General features: G+C 46.4%; 1 protein-coding gene across 1 annotated transcript in view; it reads left to right on the forward strand.

The window, feature by feature from the left end:
* DNAH9 (dynein axonemal heavy chain 9) overlaps nt 1–17,272 on the forward strand; it is a 200,534-nt gene extending 183,262 nt beyond the window's left edge. The window contains exons 69-72 of the mRNA XM_075440716.1: nt 33–203; nt 2,729–2,911; nt 9,980–10,369; nt 16,604–17,272. Coding sequence (XP_075296831.1) covers nt 33–203; nt 2,729–2,911; nt 9,980–10,369; nt 16,604–16,831 — 972 coding nt within the window. The 3' untranslated portion in view covers nt 16,832–17,272. The remainder of the gene's footprint in view (nt 1–32; nt 204–2,728; nt 2,912–9,979; nt 10,370–16,603) is intronic.
* The last annotated feature ends 378 nt before the right edge of the window (nt 17,273–17,650 follow it).

Raw genomic sequence — 17,650 nt, forward strand, 5'->3', positions numbered from 1 at the left:
TATCTAACCTGAGCCTGAATTTCTCTGTGCAGTACATAGATGATGCCTTGCCTCCAGAGTCTCCTTACCTGTACGGCCTCCATCCCAATGCTGAGATTGGCTTCCTTACCCAGACCTCAGAGAAGCTCTTCCGCACCGTGTTGGAGATGCAGCCCCGGGACACCGGCACGGGCGAAGGAGGAGTGGTGACCCGGGAAGAAACGGTGAGAGTGTTAGGGGAAGGAGCTTTTGGACTTTGATATCTGTCTCATTTGTAAGTAGCTCTGTCTAGCTCAGGTTTGTCTTACAACTGCTTATTACAATGTGATCTGCCTTTGCTGGATACAAACCTAGTGTCTAAACCACTAGCCTCTTATTATGCAGAACATCACCATGGTGGGATGTAATTGGAGTATTGTCAGTAATAGGACAGTGGCTTTTAATTACCCCCTGAACTGCAGTGCCTTCATTATCATCCTGTGAAGACGTTGCAAACAAACCTTCTGTCTCGAAGCCCCCGGTCCCTGTGCACCATGCTGTGCCTGGCATACCAATGAGCTCCCCGAGCGCACCGTCTGCCAGGTACAACGTGCCACCCAGAGCTCAGCCCACCTCATACTGCTGCCACCAGGTCCCACCCAGCTCCTAAACTCCCAGAGGCCTTGTAATTCTTTGTTTCCAGCTGATGTCCTTCTCTATGCCTATGTACCGGGCTGATCTCAGCCCTAGCTCTCAAAACTCACAGCTCATTAAAATCTGGCCCAAGCGTTCATAGCAGGATCTGAAACCACCCAACACTTGCTCAGTTTTTTATTTCTTCAGTCTTAAGGTCCCAGCGCTGTGTTTCAAGCTTTGCAAATAAGTGAAGGGCTAACAGAAAGCTTCAGTGATGTCTGTGTTTTCACACGGCTTCCTTCGGCTTGGTGTGGAGCTGGGGAACTTACTGCCTTTGCCTAACAGGTTCTTAGGAGTGCTGGGCTTGTTCAATTTTTGGTTCATACTGGAATTTGAGGTGAGGGGAATAATTCAGAGGCAGCAAAGCCAAAGGAGACGCTCAAAAAGCAAATGTGACTACCTCTTCTCCCCTCCCAGTCCGTTTTCTGTGGAAATACAGTTAAGCTCCTTGTCCAGAGAAGCAGAATTATCAGCGAGTGATCCAGCAGTGGTATCACAGGACATGGCTACCCTGCAAACTCCTGGTGACAGTCAAGAAGACTGTCACAGGAACACAGAAGTCCTTGTGACTTTTGTGATCTCTCTGAGAAGAAAAGCTGCCTGAAAGCAACCTGAGTGTGGCCCCACTGCGCTGCTTTGTGCCTGGGGGGATGCCCTCGCAGCTGATTTTCTTCTGGAGGTGATCTCTCTCATTATCTGAGCTGCACCTGGCACTGGCTGCATCCGCTTCTCTTGGTTCTTGAGTGAGGGCGAGTTAAGAGTTGTCTCTTAGCTCCTCCATTTGAGGATTTCCAACCCCTAGTTTGGCCGAGGTGGTTTTAGGGAGCTTATGGGGAAACTGTGAGCCTGTCATTTTCCTGACAAGTCCAATTACTCCCACAGGTTTCTGAGGCCATGTTACAGACAATGAGCTGTTATTGTGGTGAAAGAATCAGAGCCAAAGGGATCTGCAGGGGAATTTCAAATTAGAGGATATTTCTATACTGCAGTTTAGGTGCAACTGAAGAGCTTTTCCAGCCGAGCTTTAACTTTAGCCACCTAGCTGGGTGCAATAACAGCCCACGCATTGTCTCCTCTTCTTAACATCTGACGTGAATGTGGAGGGTTTGGAAGAGCAGCAGCGGGAGGAAATTGGAGTATAGAGTCCAAAATATGAACGTCAGTGGGCATGGCAATAAAATTACCCTGGGCTCCCTCTGTTACTGGCTGGCAGCTGTCACTGGCACCTGCGCACCAGGTTTTGCACATCAGGTCACAGAGTTGTAGCTGTGCGTTACGTGTTCCTGCAAAATCCCCAAGAAGCCAAAGTCTTGCTGAGCTTCAAGCATGGAAGTGAAGCAAAGCATCATATGAGAGACTTCGGTACCAAGCTGCCTAACAGTCCACGTAAACCTCAGAGGTACAGCTGATCCCATGAAGTTTAGTATCTTCATGCCTCATGGTCAATCAGAAAAGTTTTTGTCTGTCTTATTTATTTTTTAGACACTAGAAACATCCTGTTGCCTTGGATCTTTCCCTCTTTAGTATTTAGAGATATAAAGCACAGTTTCCAAATCAAGCTGTGATGCTGACCAGAAAATAATTTTGTTTCATTATGCTTTTCTTCTCTGGCTCCATTAGTTCAGAATCCCAAATTCAGCTTAAAATGCAATTTTATATAGTCACCTCTCTCTATCAATATACCACAGAAAACCAGCTCATAAGCTCAGTTGTCCTGAGGCTCAGCTGAGGCTGTAGCCCCATCCATCGTCTTCTTTTGAATCTGACCTTAGGAGAAGTAAGAATACAGGCTTGACACCCAAGAAGAAAGGAGACTGCTACCTGTCACGGTGACATTTTTAAACCATCATTTTGAAAGCTTTTCATCTGACATTAACTTTTGTAAGCATTTGAATTTTAATAGGATGGGGCAAGCTTTTTGTAAGGTGCCGTGCCCAGCGCAGCTGACACGGATTGTTTCCGGAGACACTAACTGGCAGATGGAGTTTTCATCCTGTGTTCAGGCAGCTGTCAGCTGAGGAAGCCCAGTGGGACATTCACTGACATCTCTCTCTCTTTTCCCTTCGGCACACAGGTGAAAGCTCTTCTGGAAGAGATGTTAGAGAAATTGATGGATGAGTTTAATATTGCAGAACTGATGGCAAAGGTGGAGGAGAGGACGCCGTATGTTGTGGTTGCCTTCCAGGAATGTGAGCGCATGAACATCCTCACCAGTGAAATAAAGCGCTCTCTCAAGGAACTGGATCTGGGGCTGAAGGTAGGAGCTCTGGATGCTTGCGACTTCAGCGTCGTAGAATCTTGATGAATGGAAAATCTGCTCAGGGAATAGAAGGGGTCACATTCTGTATTCAGCCCTGCTGGCTGCAAAACCAACTTGACTCCATGGAGAAGGGTTCACAGATAAATTTCAAATGGCACATGGTCCGCAGGGCATGCGCGCAGGCACTGGGGAGTTAAGGATACACGTAGCAATGACTGCTTTTTGGAACAGAATATAAGCAGAGCAACTCTTGAATATAAGCTTATTTATTTATAAGCAGAGCAACTGCTCTTGAATATAAGAGCAACTATATATATATATATTATTACATATAATATAATTATTATTATATTATATTATTATATATATATTATATTCAAGCTTATAAATAAATATTCTTGAAGGAACTGCAACAACTTTGTATGACCCCATTAGTAGAAAGAGCTGATAGGTGAGCAAGGAGAACCTGTCTTGAGACTGAATGACAACTCCAGCCCTCTCCTGAGGGCAGCCTTGAAGACACATCTTCAAAGGACATATCTGCAGCGTGCACGCAGAGGTGCTAGGGTTGGCTCTGGGATTTTGGGCAGCTGCAGCTCTGTGGGGATAGGACTAGGCTGCTGGTGAATCCCACCAGCGTTGTGCTGTACACTGTGAGCCCAGCGGCTTGGGGCCATGCTAGCTCAGACATTTCTGCATTGCATTCGCTGCTGATGCTGGTTGTCTTGATTAAAGACAGACACATAGCATATATGCTTTGTGGTGGCCCAGTATGTACAGTCCATTTTAAAATAGGCTGATATTTATGTAGTCAATTATTATAAACAGATTTCCTTTATTTTCTGGCGTAAGGCAGTGGAATTGAAAATTCTGTTTCCTGAGACAGGTGAACAGAAGTGATTTAATGTTTCAATCCTGGAGCACCAAACAAGATATAATTGTAACTGGGACAATGTGTAGCAATTAGATTTAAAATGTGGAAGAATAAGCTGTATAATATTAGTAGGGAGAATGAGTAGATGCATAAATAAACAAATAAATCACAGAGAAAAAAGATGCACAGAAATCAGGCAATAATAGACCATGCAAGTTTCTCCCCAAAACCCTGCCACAAATCCAGGCAGGGAAGTAAGATGGTATCTGAAGAAAAGGCACCTCTAATGGCTACGTAGGTTGGTCCCAACAGCCTCAACACCTATGGTGTGGTTCAGACACACCCCAGGGCCAGGACTTAAGGACTACTGAAGAGCAGGTGAGTAGCAGCATCCATTCGTGTTAGCATTTCTTCATCTTGTGTACGCTGAAGAGACGCTGTTTGCTTTTTCTGTAGGCAGTGCCTTTGTCCTGACTTGTCAGGTAGGTCTCACGCTCAGTTTGGGAGAGAAATCATTCTTTAATTGTTCCTTCGAAGAGCAGCTCCTCTGAGAGCTGTTAATGCGTGGTAATCTCTGGGGTTGGGGATCTTTGCTGACAGCAGTCAGAGGAGGAGAGTTTACATAACAGGAACCACAGATCTCAGAAGACAATAAATAAAACACAGAGGAAGCAAGTCTTATTGTTTTTAACTGACTATCTGCTGAAAGAGGGCTATTTGGAAATGTCATGCCTAATTTGAATTTTTGAATAATTCATTGTGTCTGTGTAGCGGAAAGTGATTGTTTGGTCCAAAAATAGGAGACATCCCATTAAGAGGAAGAGAAATTGCAATAGACTGGTAGCCATCAAAAATAACTGGCATGTTGCATTTCAAAGCCCTGTGTTCTGGATGACTTCGGTGAGACCAGAGGCTGGGCTGAAACACTTGCATGTTAATGTTGTACCCAGTGTAATTTTTTCAAGTAGATTTTCTATTTTACAACTTCAGTGAAGGATAAGTCTCCAAAACGAGGATAATAAATATTATGAAACGATAAAGTAAGACCAAATTTTGTAAGGCTAGCTGGGTATTTCACTGTATGAAGTGAAAATAACCTTAGCTGGGGAAACAATTTGTGACAACAGTCTGCTCATCTTGAGGGAATGTCTGTAGGCTGATTAGGATTTCCTCCAAGGGTGTCTTTCATCAAAATTATTCCCATCAATTTGTTAAAAAAAAAAGTACCTTGAATTGTTCCGGATGCACTTTAGTATTCAGCATCTGAAATGGAAATTTATGCATAATTGTGTTTGGACAACTCCATGAGATAGCTGCTGTACATGCTTTGAACCCTCACAGGAGATTCCAACAAGTATGCTTGAATGCGCAGGCTTTAAAAATTGCTTTTCTTAAACCTTCCTGGGAATTACATTTGCTAATTCATTTCCTCAGAATAAAACTAGACAGGCTATATGATCATGAGGGTTATGTCTTTAAATCAGTTTGACTGCTTGCACATGTTGCAATATTTTACCAGCTTTAAAACCTGCCCAGCAGTGCAGAATACTTCTGACTGTCGCTGGTAGAAGGCCCTGTGGTTCTGTGTCCTGCTGTGACCAGGGCAGTACTTTGCCCCTCAGATCTTTTTTCCCTTCCTGCGTGGTCTTGCCATGGCTTTAGGTAGAGACCAACCTATTGAATAGGTCCTCTCAGGGTCTAAGGTCTCCTGGGATGGGAGAAGATGACCCATGTGATATGAATGAACCACAATTAGAAGTCAGAGTTCCTATGCCAACAGAAGTTATTAAATAACAAAGCCATGGCAGCTGCCCCCCGGTGAGGTCAAATCATTTTGTCAGCCTTGTGAAGCTCATTACCAGACACTCCAATTAGATGTGGCCACGCTTTTCTATTGTGTGATCTTTAATTGTGGGTCAGTAAATTGTCTGAAAGTGTGTTATAGATAAAGTGAAGCAGGTCAGGTGCCTAGGAGGAAACGCACGGGGCGTGCACTGCCTTTGTACTTCTGTGTCACTGCATGGAAAGTCTCAAAATGAAAAATCTTTAATTAGTGTTTGACCCTTGTGCTTGGAACTACCCAGGACTTAAAAGACCTTTTACCAGGTAACCCATCATTTTGAGATGCCCTACAAATGTAAAATCATTGAATAGAAATAATGAGATGATTTACTGGCAGAGACTTACCTGGTCCCTCCTCATAGGAAATGACAGAAGGTGATGGGTATTTTGAAAGGTGGTTACAGTTGTTCTGCATGTTTTAGGACTAATTGAAAATAGTCCTGCTTCCACTTTTAACCCTATTTGTCACTTTTAGCTTCAAGAGTGTTAAACCAAAAGCCATCTTACAACCTTTGTACACAGGATTTTCTCTGTCCACCTGAAATCTGTTCTCCATTGGGAAACCCAGCAGGTTCAGATGCTTGCTGCCCGTAAAAGCTTACTCCTTTAACAAGTCCTCTTTGGAGCAGAGGTTTAATAATGCCTTGTAGCAGTCCATCCTGTCGAGAGATGAACATTTCGCGGGAAGGGGAACCACAGATCTCTGGAAGGTGACTCTGAATGGGGGTCCCGGGGCTGCAGTAGCTTCCAGGCGCGGGGGCAGCACAAAAGTGCTCTCAGCTCTGATTTAAATTGGTGGGTGCTGGGGAGACACATCCCTGCGAAGTACTGCCCTTGCTTATTGCCAGACAAAATGAATTTTATCATGGATGTTTAGAAACTTTCACAGGGAAAAAAGGGAGGGTGGAGGGGAGAAGGTGTGTGGCTAAAAAGCCACAAGTGCTAAAGTGGACATTTCCAGTGGCTGAATTCAGCTGACACCCTTCCTCCCTTTGATAAGGCGCGGTGCGTGGGGCGGCCGTGCGTTCAACCCCTCTGTTTTCGCTGTCATCCAGCAGCTCAGAGTGTTGCATTTGCAGCAGCGTGGTTAGCTCGGAGGACCCCTGTTCCGATGACAAGTTGTATTCCAAATTCAGGAGTCTCTGGTCTCTTTGCAGTGAATTTCCTTTGAGAAAATGCTCGCTTGCTAACCGAAGAGTGCCGGCATGCTTCTTTGCCCTAAGTCTTCATCACTCAGCGCTGAGCCCGCTTCTCCTTGTTAGTGCCAGATGCAGGATGGGCCACCAGCAAGGACACTGATTGCTGCTCTCCCGTGGCCTGGGTGGGTGTGTGGCTGTGATCTCGCCCTGTCGTAGCCCATCAGTGTGATCTGCAGATCAGAGCTCTGCGGGACATGGGCAGCGTAGGAATAAACTGCAAAGATTTTTAACTGCTGGACTCTGACAAGCATCGCTAGACATGTATTGGGTTTGCTTTAAGTGGATTTCCACTTTTGTGGAAACTTTGTAGATTCTTGTGGCCCCAATAAAGGGCACCTCTGCTGACCTCGTGGCTGGAGGCACTGAAATCCTGTGAAAGAACAGTTGGAATTTTTTAATGTGAATAGGCTGACCCAATTCCCTCGCCCTCGTTCTCAGCAACGGCTCAACTGATTTCAGTTAATCTTTCCAAAAACGCTTAGCCTGGGGCAAAGAGAAATGGTAAGTCAGACAAATTTTGGCAAAATGATAAGGGGACAAATGTAAATATTTATAATGAAAACCAGCGATCAACATTAACTAGAAGTCATCAAACTGCTACGTGTGTTGTACCCCTCTAGCTCAGCATGGGGCATGCAAAGGTTTAAATCGCAAAGGGCTTGATGTACCCACAGAAGCTGAGCCTGCATTTGCAAGTTGCTGTCTTTGCAGACAGCTTGGCTTGAGTGTCACAGACCCACAGATGAGTTGTTCTGGACATCGTCTAGTCCAGCCCCGTGCTCGAAGCAGGGTCACGTAGAGCAGGTTGCCCAGGACCACACCCTGCTGGGTTTTGAAAATTTCCAAGGATGGAGACTCCACAGCCTCTCTGGGTTACTTGTTCCAGTGTTCAGCCACCCTCACAGTAAAAAAGTTTATCCTTCTGTGTCGGTGGAATGTCCTGTATTTTACATTGTTCCTATTGCCTCTTGTCCTGTCACTGGACACCACTGAGAAGAGTCTGGCTCCATCTTCTTTACTTCCTACCATCAGATATTTATAGATATTGAAAAGATCCTCCCTGTGCCATCTCTTCTTGAGCCTGAACAATCCCAGCACTGGACCCAGCATGCCAGATGTGGCCTCACCAGTGCTGAGCAGAGCGCTGCCGTTAACCTGCTGGCAATGCACTTCCTAATGCAGCCCAGGATGCTGGTGGCCTTCTTTGCTACAGGGGCACATTGCTGACTCATGGTCAGCTTGTTCTCCACCAGGACTCACAGGTCCTTTCCTGCAACTGCTTTCCAGGCAGTTGGTCCCCAGCGTGCACTGGTGCATGGGGTTATTCCTCCTCAGGTGCAAGACTCAGCATTTCCCTCTGTTGAACTTCATGAGGTTCCTCTCAGCTCAGTTCTCCAGCCTATCCAGGTCCCTCTGAATGGCAGCACACCTATCTTTGGGTATCATTGATGGCCCTGTGGAAGAGTATAAGGGGGTAGTCTTTCTGCCGTGTCCTGGATCCAAGTTCCCAACATGCAGTAAATGTCCCCAGACAGCAAGGCAGGTTGGCAAATGGAGGCCTCTGTCTTCTGCAGCAGGGTGTCACCTACTACTGTCACTCACTGCTCTCTCCTGTGCTGCTGCATTGCTCAGGTTCCGTTGGCATGGCTGCTTTGATGGACAGAGTTCCCAACCCCTCGTCTCCTGCCTGGGCACTGAACCTATTCTGTAGCTGCAGATCTGCAGGGGGGATAGAAGTCTTGCTCCTGTTGCTGTGAGTCACAAGCTTCCAGCCTTCATCACAACACAAATCTGCCTTTCCCAAGCAGATACGCGCAGACTCTGCCTGCCTCCCTTCGATACTGTTGGGAGTTGAGGCTCCTCTTGCATCTGCAGGGTCTCAGAGAAGATCCAGTTGGTCTCTTTCTCATCACCACTGATGCTAAAAAGTTTGCTGGCATCCTCCTGCAGATCCTTTACTTTGTGTCACAGTCCTCCACCAATGCATATCTCCTGCAGGCATGGAGAGAGTCTCCCGGCCCCAGGCTGAGTGAGAGGCTCCAGGTACCACCTGCAGTCCCAGACATGATGAGCTGCAGCCTCCGTGAGGAGCTTGGTCTGAGCTGAGGCTTCTGCTGTGCCAGGGACAGTTGCTCCCAGTGGTGCCAGGGACAATGCCCCGTGGCATGCCACCACCATCACTAAGCAAGCAGATGCTTCCCTTGGCAGAGTCTGTGAGCCCAGTCTGTGTGCCCCTCTGCACAACCTGCTGCCCAAACTGCTGCTTCTCTTAATGGCTTCTCTTAGCTGTTCTTTCACCGTTGGTACCATCCAGGCATCTGTTGCTTAGATTTAATATAATTTCAGAGGGATACAGCAGGAATCTTCTTAATTTTGCACTGGCAGTCACAGGGGACCCTCTGCAGAGTACCAGAAGTTCAAGAGGGCTGTGGTTATTGCTGTGCAGAAGATCTTGGCCATGCAGTGATGTTCCAGCTCTTCTGTCAGGGCAAAACTGATACAGGTTCCTAAAAGCTTTAAAAATAATTAATTGCTGGATAAAGGAAAAGCCAAATCTCTCTCTATATCTCACTTGGCTGAATCATATCTTAATTTGCTGTATGCTTCCCTGCTGTGACAGAAACTGTGATTACATTTGCAGACAATATGTGAAGTCAAAAACAAAGACTTGCACTTTAAAGTCATAAAGGAGGGGAACGAGGGGAAATGGAGGAGATGAGGGGGTAGGACTTGACATAACAAACATTTGGACAGTTTTGGAATAGATCATCAGAGACTCCAGTATCCTGCCCTGGCAGCATGAGTGAGAACAACTTTGCACCTCTGAAAATCTGCCCTATGAAGTTCTTCAGTCAATGAGAGAAAACACAAACAACACTGGGACAACTAAGGGACAGCCAAGCTCGCTGTCACTCTGTAACACATTTTTTCCTCCAAGCAGTGTTTTTACAGTAGGGAAAATGAGGATGCAGGAATATGCAACAGATGGCGTTCATGAAAACCTAGAACTCATGAAGAAATTCAAAGTATGTGAACACTTGTGACCGTGTAGAGTGTTGTGCTCTTCCACGTTCCCTAGCTCAGCCTCTGCTTTCAACCAGGCTTTGTTCAGGTTAGTTGTCAGTGCTAATTATACCCTTTCTCACCCAGGGAGAACTGACCATGACGAGTGACATGGAGAACTTGCAGAATGCCCTTTTCTTGGACATGGTGCCTGAGTCCTGGATAAAGAGGGCTTACCCTTCCACAGCCAGCCTGGGCACATGGTTTGCTGACCTCCTCACTCGCATCAAGGAACTGGAGGCCTGGACAGGAGACTTTTCCTTACCCTCCACAGTGTGGCTTGCTGGGTTCTTCAATCCCCAGTCTTTCCTGACAGCCATCATGCAGTCCACAGCCCGAAAGAACGAATGGCCTTTGGACAAGATGACCTTGCAGTGTGATGTGACAAAAAAGAACAGAGAAGATTTTGCCAGTCCTCCTCGGGAAGGGGCATATGTCCATGGTTTGTTCATGGAAGGTGCGCGGTGGGATGTACAGGTGAGCTCACCGAGGGTATTGTGTCGAGAGAGAAGCCAGGGAAGTTATGCCCTTATTGCTTGGTACTGTTATCTGGGGATCTTCTCAGTTTAGGCAGGCACTCATCTAACATAGTCATTTGAGCTGCATCTTCAGGAATGGGAAAGGTGTGAAACACGGCCCTCTCCTCTGCAGCCTGGAGTGGGTGTCCAAGGTGGTCAGATGAATCACACCTCGGAGCTGTCTGTTTCATGGCTGTGAAGAGAGTTCAGGGTGGTCAGCTTGGACTGATACATCTAGTCTTTACAAGGTGAATCTCAACCTCACTGTACATTGACTAAACTGTGGTCGGTGCTCATGGTGTTACTACAGGCAGAAACCGTGGGGTCCCCTCAGGGCTGCATTGTCCCTGCACCTTCGCATGGTTGTAGTTTCGCTGCTGCCTCCCAAAGTGACACGGCAGACTTTCACATTGTCATTACTCTGTCACCCATTTAGTAGCAGTGAGGAGAAAGGAGAGGACCCTGATTTCCTACAGGTCCCCAGAGCTGAAAGGGTGCAATGTGCCAAATCCAGACCACTGTCCTGTCATCTGCATAGATAGACCTTGTGGCCAAAAATTAATCACAACATTTAGCCATCCCTTTAGGGTGGCAAACAAAGCTTACACAAAAGTCTAACCTGTGTGGTCAATGAGGACTCAGGCTGGTGACTCAGCATGGGGGGGTAGGCTGATCCTGGACAAACAAACAGTGTGGGTGGCCCTAGCTCTTCTTCTTTCCCCTTCTGGATGTGGCCTGATACCTCTCAGCTGTAGCACAGCCAGCCTCAGGGCAGCCAGGGTAAGAACCTCGCCCTCTACTCTGCCCTAGTGTGGCCCCATCTGCAGTGCTGTGTCCAGTTCTGGGCTCCCCAGTTCAAGAAAGATGAGGAGCTACTGGAGAGAGTCCAGCGGAGGGCTACGAGGATGAGGAGGGGACTGGAGCATCTCTCCTACGAGGAAAGGCTGAGGGAGCTGGGCTTGTTCAGCCTGAAGAAGAGAAGGCTGAGAGGGGGTCTTATAAATGCCTATAAATATCCTAAGGGTGGGTGTCAGGAGGACGGGGCCAGACTCTTTCCAGTGGTGCCCAGCGACAGGACAAGGGGCAATGGGCACAAACTGAAGCAGAGGAAGTTCCGTCTGAAGATGAGGAAGAACTTCTTCCCTCTGAGGGTGACGGAACCCTGGCCCAGGCTGCCCAGGGAGGTTGTGGAGTCTCCTTCTCTGGAGATATTCCAGACTCACCTGGACAAGGTGCTGTGCAGCCTGCTCTGGGTGACCCTCCTTTGGCAGGGGGTTGGACTAGATGATCCACAGAGGTCCCTTCCAACCCCTAACATTCTGTGATTCTGTGAACCATACCCTCCAACCATGCAGCTGAAAGGAACCGTATACACTTGCTTTTTCCTGCCTGTATAGCTGTCAGTGCTCCTCTTGCAGTGCACCTCTCAGAGCAGCATCCCAGAGGAGCACAATTGTCCCTGTCATTCCTTCTGACAGTTGTCAGCTGTTAGGAGTGCAGTCTGCAGAGCGAGAGCCGTTAGGCTGACAAATTCCCACTGGGCTTGGTCCTCCGATTTGCCTGGCCTGTGGTACCATGACTCCCAATTTGTGCTGCGTGTGAGAATGAAATGACAGTGATTCATGCAGCTCCTACTCTGGGCAACCAGTGCGATGCTCCTGCTGCCAGTGATCTGTGAGAGAGTGAAGGCTGATCAAAGTGGGTCACCCAGAACTTACTTATCTGTGTCAAGTTTACACCCTCGCAGAAGGAGACTTTTTCAGAGGCAGCACTTTGGAGTCTTAACCTTGAAGATCCTCCTTTATCTGTTGTGGGGCTTGGTGGTAGGATGCCGAGGAGAGAGGCCATGCCTGTTTTATACCATACCCCAGCCTGACCTTGCAATTCAGATCTAATACTCTCCACTTCTTCTGCTCCCTCTCTGAAATAGTTTTCAACGAAGAATAGGAAACTGGGCAAAGCTTTGAATTCACTGACTGATGGCATCCGGTGCATTTTATCACAAAGCCTTGGTAAGGTCAAGGCTCCATTTTCTCTCTGGAAGTGGGTTGAGGTGCGCGTTGGGTCTGGAAAGCCACAGGCAGTCAGGAACCCTGGCAAAGGCTCTGTCAGACGGCTGCAGTAAAGATCGCACGTGGGTATCAGGTCAGATCTCGTGCCCCCCTGGTTTCGGCTCTGTTCATAGCAGAACTCACAGTAGCAGAGCAGAGAGCAGCCCAGGCCATTTCCCAAGCCCCGGTCCCACAGGTCCCTGCCTATTCCCCTGCCTAAGCCGTTGGTGTGGCTGCCGTACAAAACCTCTTGGAGCTCTTGCACAACGCCTTACTACAGTGAGCACCAGATTTCAGTTACCCTCAAAAACTGATGATTTAAGCTGATACAAATCAGCTGGACACAACAGTACAGAGAAAGTTTAAAAACATTCCTTGTCTTGCATATTGAATACTCCATTAACAACAGATTCCAGTGGCTGCTGTTAGGTTTTCCTTTACCATCATTACCACCATTACTAGAAACTATAAAGGGCAAAAAGGTTCTGCCTGGGTTTTACCCATCCCCAGGTGGTAATGGAAGTGAAGAGTGAGAAGCTTTGGTGATGCAAAGCCAGAAATCTTCTGGGGAAACACGTGGCTTCTTGCCTCTGCCTCCCTCCAATTACTTGTATAGGTGATTGCATTCAGCAATGAGGTTTGTCTTCAGAGACCATCCAGACTTTAGTAAATGTGTTTTTCTGGTTACATTTTCCTTATGATTGAAAGGTACTGAGCAATTACACTTATAGAACCATTCATAATCTCTGGGTATCATGCTTCAATTTATTTCAGAAAGGAAAAGAATATTTTCATATGTTGCTGCTCAGACTGAAATGTCATTTCTATCTTGTGGAACTATTCATTTTACCTGTAATCCAGTGAGCATCAGTATATATTAATGGATGCAGCATTTTTGAAACAAGTGCGCAGTTCTTTTGGGTTGTATACTCCTTCCAAATTAATCCTCTGATAAGAATGGCAGCTCATGTTTAGAAGAACTCCTCTGGGGAACACATCCACTTTTGAAAGAATATTTCACATTTATGTTGTGCCTCCAAAAAAGGAAAAAGTCCCTCTGTGTTCTTCTACTCACATTTTTCTATTTATTGAAACATTTATGTTTTCCCTTGGGTGCCTTAAATTTATAAAACATTCATTACAAAAAAGCAGGCAGCTATTAGATGAAATGAAAGAAAGCAGGTTATTTTGGGTCCAGATGATGTCTTGCTGTAGCACTATTAAAGTCAGTGGGACTCAGTGAGAGATAGTTTGACTGGTGACACTTTGAGACGTTTTATCTCAAGCCATGGGAGATTGCTGGCTGATTCCTGGCTTTCTTGCTCCCAGCAATGGAGAGTTTGATGCCAGAGGTGTGCCCTGCTACTCACCAAGGGCACCGGAGCAGGACAGGATAAGGGGAAAGGTGGGGTTTGCACCGCGTGTGCCACACGAAGCTTGGCCTGGTGCAGACAGGACACCATCCTGTCCTTGGAGGAGATGCACAGTCCGTGCACAGTGTGCTGAGCAGTGGCTTAACACTGAGGGTATCGTGCCTCCTTCGAGCCACATCAGCTATGGTTTCTGCGTACTTTTTAAAGCTAGCCCTATGTAAAGCACCAGTCTTAAACCAGTGGAGGGGCTTAGAAAGACAGATCTGTGGGGCAAAGAACAGTCACATTTATTTGAAAGTTCAAGTAGCTCAATATCTTTGGGAACAGTTACACACCACTCCTTTTTATCTGAGATGCTCCCAGCAGCAGATGCGGATGAAAACAGCGTCACTGTGCAACTCAGCCCCTGGCACAGCCCGGTTCTGGTGCTACAGTCCCAAACATCACAGCTTGCCACTTTCTTCTGCAGAGGCACGAGGTGCAGCAAATCTCGTGCATCAGAGATTGAAGTTTTTCCTGGAGGGGTGAGCTGGGACATCATATGAAGCCTTTTCCTGCAGATGTCAACTTCCAGTAACGCCCATGTATTTGTAAGCTGTGAGAGTGGGATGTGGCTCAAGCTGCTAAACTTACAAGGCAGCCATGGACGTGCCACTTGCAAATGGTGCTGTGAACAGCCAGTCTCTTCTTTATGGTTCTTTTGAAAATTTAATAACTTGGCAAACCCTTTTCTATCTGTATTTCAACTCTTAAACTACTCAGTGATGGAAGTTCCTCTCCCATTTGGCTTTACTGGTCAGCGCATCATGAGGTTGTCTTCACTGCGTGCTCCATGGATGTCGCTTTTTCTTGTTCCCCCAGTAAGCACAGCAGTCTCTGGAGCATCTTGGAGTGATGTTCCCTGCTGGCTACACTGCTGGGCAGATCACCAGCCCCCCTTCCCTGCAAACACAGGCAACTCTATCTGAAAGACAGCCAAGCCATGCTGAAGGTCTTTAAGCCAACTGACACTAAATTAGCTGGGGTGCAGGTGCGCCTGTGCCAGTAACAACCTTGAAGGGCATTTGGGGTGGGGGGCAGGGGGAATATTGGCTAACTTCATAACCATGTGTGTTTGGGTTCGTTGATTAGCATCCCTGGCTTGGGACAGCTGGTTTCTGTCTTTGGATGCATCAACAAGTGGCAGTGTAATGTCTCCACCCTTCAAATTGCCTGTTGAGAAGGCAGGACAAGCAGAAGTGAAGACTTCTTTAGGACCTGAGGCCTGAGCTCTCTGGGCACAGAACAGTGGCTTTTTACCAGGTGTGCTGTGCCAGTAGTTAGGGAAAATTGCTTTCAGAGTAGAATTAATTTCTGATGATGAGAGCGATAAAAAAAGCAAATGCAAATCAGCCCAGATGTAACACAATGATCTGTTCTGCAGAGGTACCTCAGGAAGGTTTCAACTCTTGTTAACCCAGAAACAGGTAGAATATGCCTTGGAAATTTGATTTGAAGAGTTGTCAGCAGTAAAAATGACATCTGATCAAAATCCCACCTGAGAAATAAAAGATGTGGATTTGAAAAGAGCGAATAATAATGCTTGATAAATAGCTTCTTTGCAAGGTATTATAAGAATTATTTAATGTTTGTTCAGCACATTGGAAATATAAAATCCTAAATCACAGTTGGATTTATTGCAGCTTAGTGTAACAGATGGCATTAGTACAATTAAACTGAGGTGAGTCGTAAGAGGGATTATTTTTCTCCACTCATTTGCAGAACTAAATAAACTACTAGAGAGGCTGAATCTCATCCCGTAAGTCTGATCTGAGAGTATTTGAAATGATAATGATATGTGAAGCTAAGCTGCAGTGAGAGGCAGTTTCTTCAGCACTGAGTTTTATTTCCACTCCAGTATTTGTTTTCATTTGGTCTCTCTAGTTTCCATTAAGCAATATTGAAGGCTTTCCTGGAAATTGATTGATGTACAAGGCATTTTATTTTCAGAAAGAGAAACAAGTTGCTAAAGAGACCCAAGTTAGAGAAACAAGCCGTTGATTTCATGCTCTGACAGCATACCATCCTTCTCCTGGGTTGGGCAGCCTACTGAGCGAGAGCATTGCTTTGAAGAGGAAATGTGGACCTGTTATTTAATGATAATATTCCCTCAGGAATAGTGCTTTTGAATCCCGCTTGTTGGCGTGAGCACCTGTGGGCAGAAACAAGCCTGTGGTGCCTTTTGGGGCCACACAAAACGTTGAGTGTGTTCATTGCACAGAGAGTTGTATCCCAGGTCATGCTCAAATTTTGGTGGTGTGGTGGGAGACTTACTTGGTGCCTTTTAGACTCTTCTCAAGTGAGCATTGTTCTCCATCCTGAGCCCCTTGTTCAGGTGTCCACAACTGGTCCTAGCACAAACAACATCTCCCACAAGGTGGTTCTGGTCTGGCAAAACACCTTGACTTATGAGCAGCACGAGGATATGTGGCTGGACGTAGCCAGGAACATTGTTGAGTGGTTCTGGGCATCTGGTGAGAGCAGGCATCTGTACACACCCCTTGGAATAAGCTATGCTTGAGGGAGGCTTCTGATGAAACAGGATAAATGTCTGACCCAGACCCTCCTTACCTCAGATAGACTCATCCGCACCCTTCATCTCTGGAAAGATGCTTGCCCTTGCCCAGTAAGTCCAGCTTGTATAAACACTGCAGAGGATCATGTGTATTGGGGTACAGCTGATGGACATCTTGGAAATTTAACTAAGGCTTTGTCTTCTCTCCTTTGTAGACCGGGATAATCACAGATGCCAGGCTCAAGGACCTAACCCCAGCCATGCCAGTCATTTTCATCAAAGCCATTCCTGCTGACAAACAAGAGATCCGTAGCATGTACCCGTGTCCTGTATACAAAACACGCCAAAGAGGCCCAACTTATGTGTGGACTTTTAACCTTAAAACTAGAGAAAATCCTTCCAAGTGGGTGCTCGCTGGCGTGGCATTGCTGCTACAGATCTAGGCTCACCAGCAGAGCACCTTATCTGCAAATCCCTAACATGCCTTTATCAGACAATTAAAAAAATAGTATCCTGAGATTGAAGTGAAGCTCCGTCTCTCCAAGTACTGGGCACTTAGCCTAAACAGGGCCTGCGAGGTGGTGGCAGAGGTGCAGAGGGACACAAGGACCAGATTCTTGGCTGCTGTAAATCAGTGTCCTGTAATTCCTACACTGCTGCACTGGAGCACTGGAAGATCCCAACCCACAGCCAGATCTTCTGCACCCAGAGAGTGCTAAGCTCAAATGTGAAATTAATGTTTCTTTCTCTTTTGTGATTCAGAGTGGTTTTGAAGTCAGTGGCCTTCTCCAGTACCCTTAGATTGTTCAGTGACCTGTGAATTTCTTTAGACCTGGTCCTTTTCTATACATGAGTGTTTCTTTTCCGTAGGTGTGATGTCGAAAGTTGGGGGATCAGCAGGTGTTGTGCTTATGAACAGTTTCTTGCTAATATTCCTGTAAATTTTAGAAACATTAAAAATAGTGTTAATATCCAATGTGCTTAATGTAATGAACAGTAAAAATACAGCACAGGAATTATTTAAGAAGACTATTTCATAATGATAGAAATTTACCAATAAAAGTCATTATTTCTGGATTAGTCTCTAAAAATTGCCTGGAGGATGTTTACTCACTGTATGGCGAGCGCATGCGGGGTCAGGTGGGACAAGCACAGCCATGTGGATAGTTGCACTAAAAGTTGTGAATGCAGTGGGTGAGAACTGATGTGTTTCTAGAGCAGAAAGCACAGAGAGGTTTGACTGGGGTGGACACACGGAGCAT

Source organism: Opisthocomus hoazin, chromosome 21 (assembly GCF_030867145.1).
Source record: "Opisthocomus hoazin isolate bOpiHoa1 chromosome 21, bOpiHoa1.hap1, whole genome shotgun sequence".
Classification (NCBI taxonomy): domain Eukaryota; kingdom Metazoa; phylum Chordata; class Aves; order Opisthocomiformes; family Opisthocomidae; genus Opisthocomus; species Opisthocomus hoazin.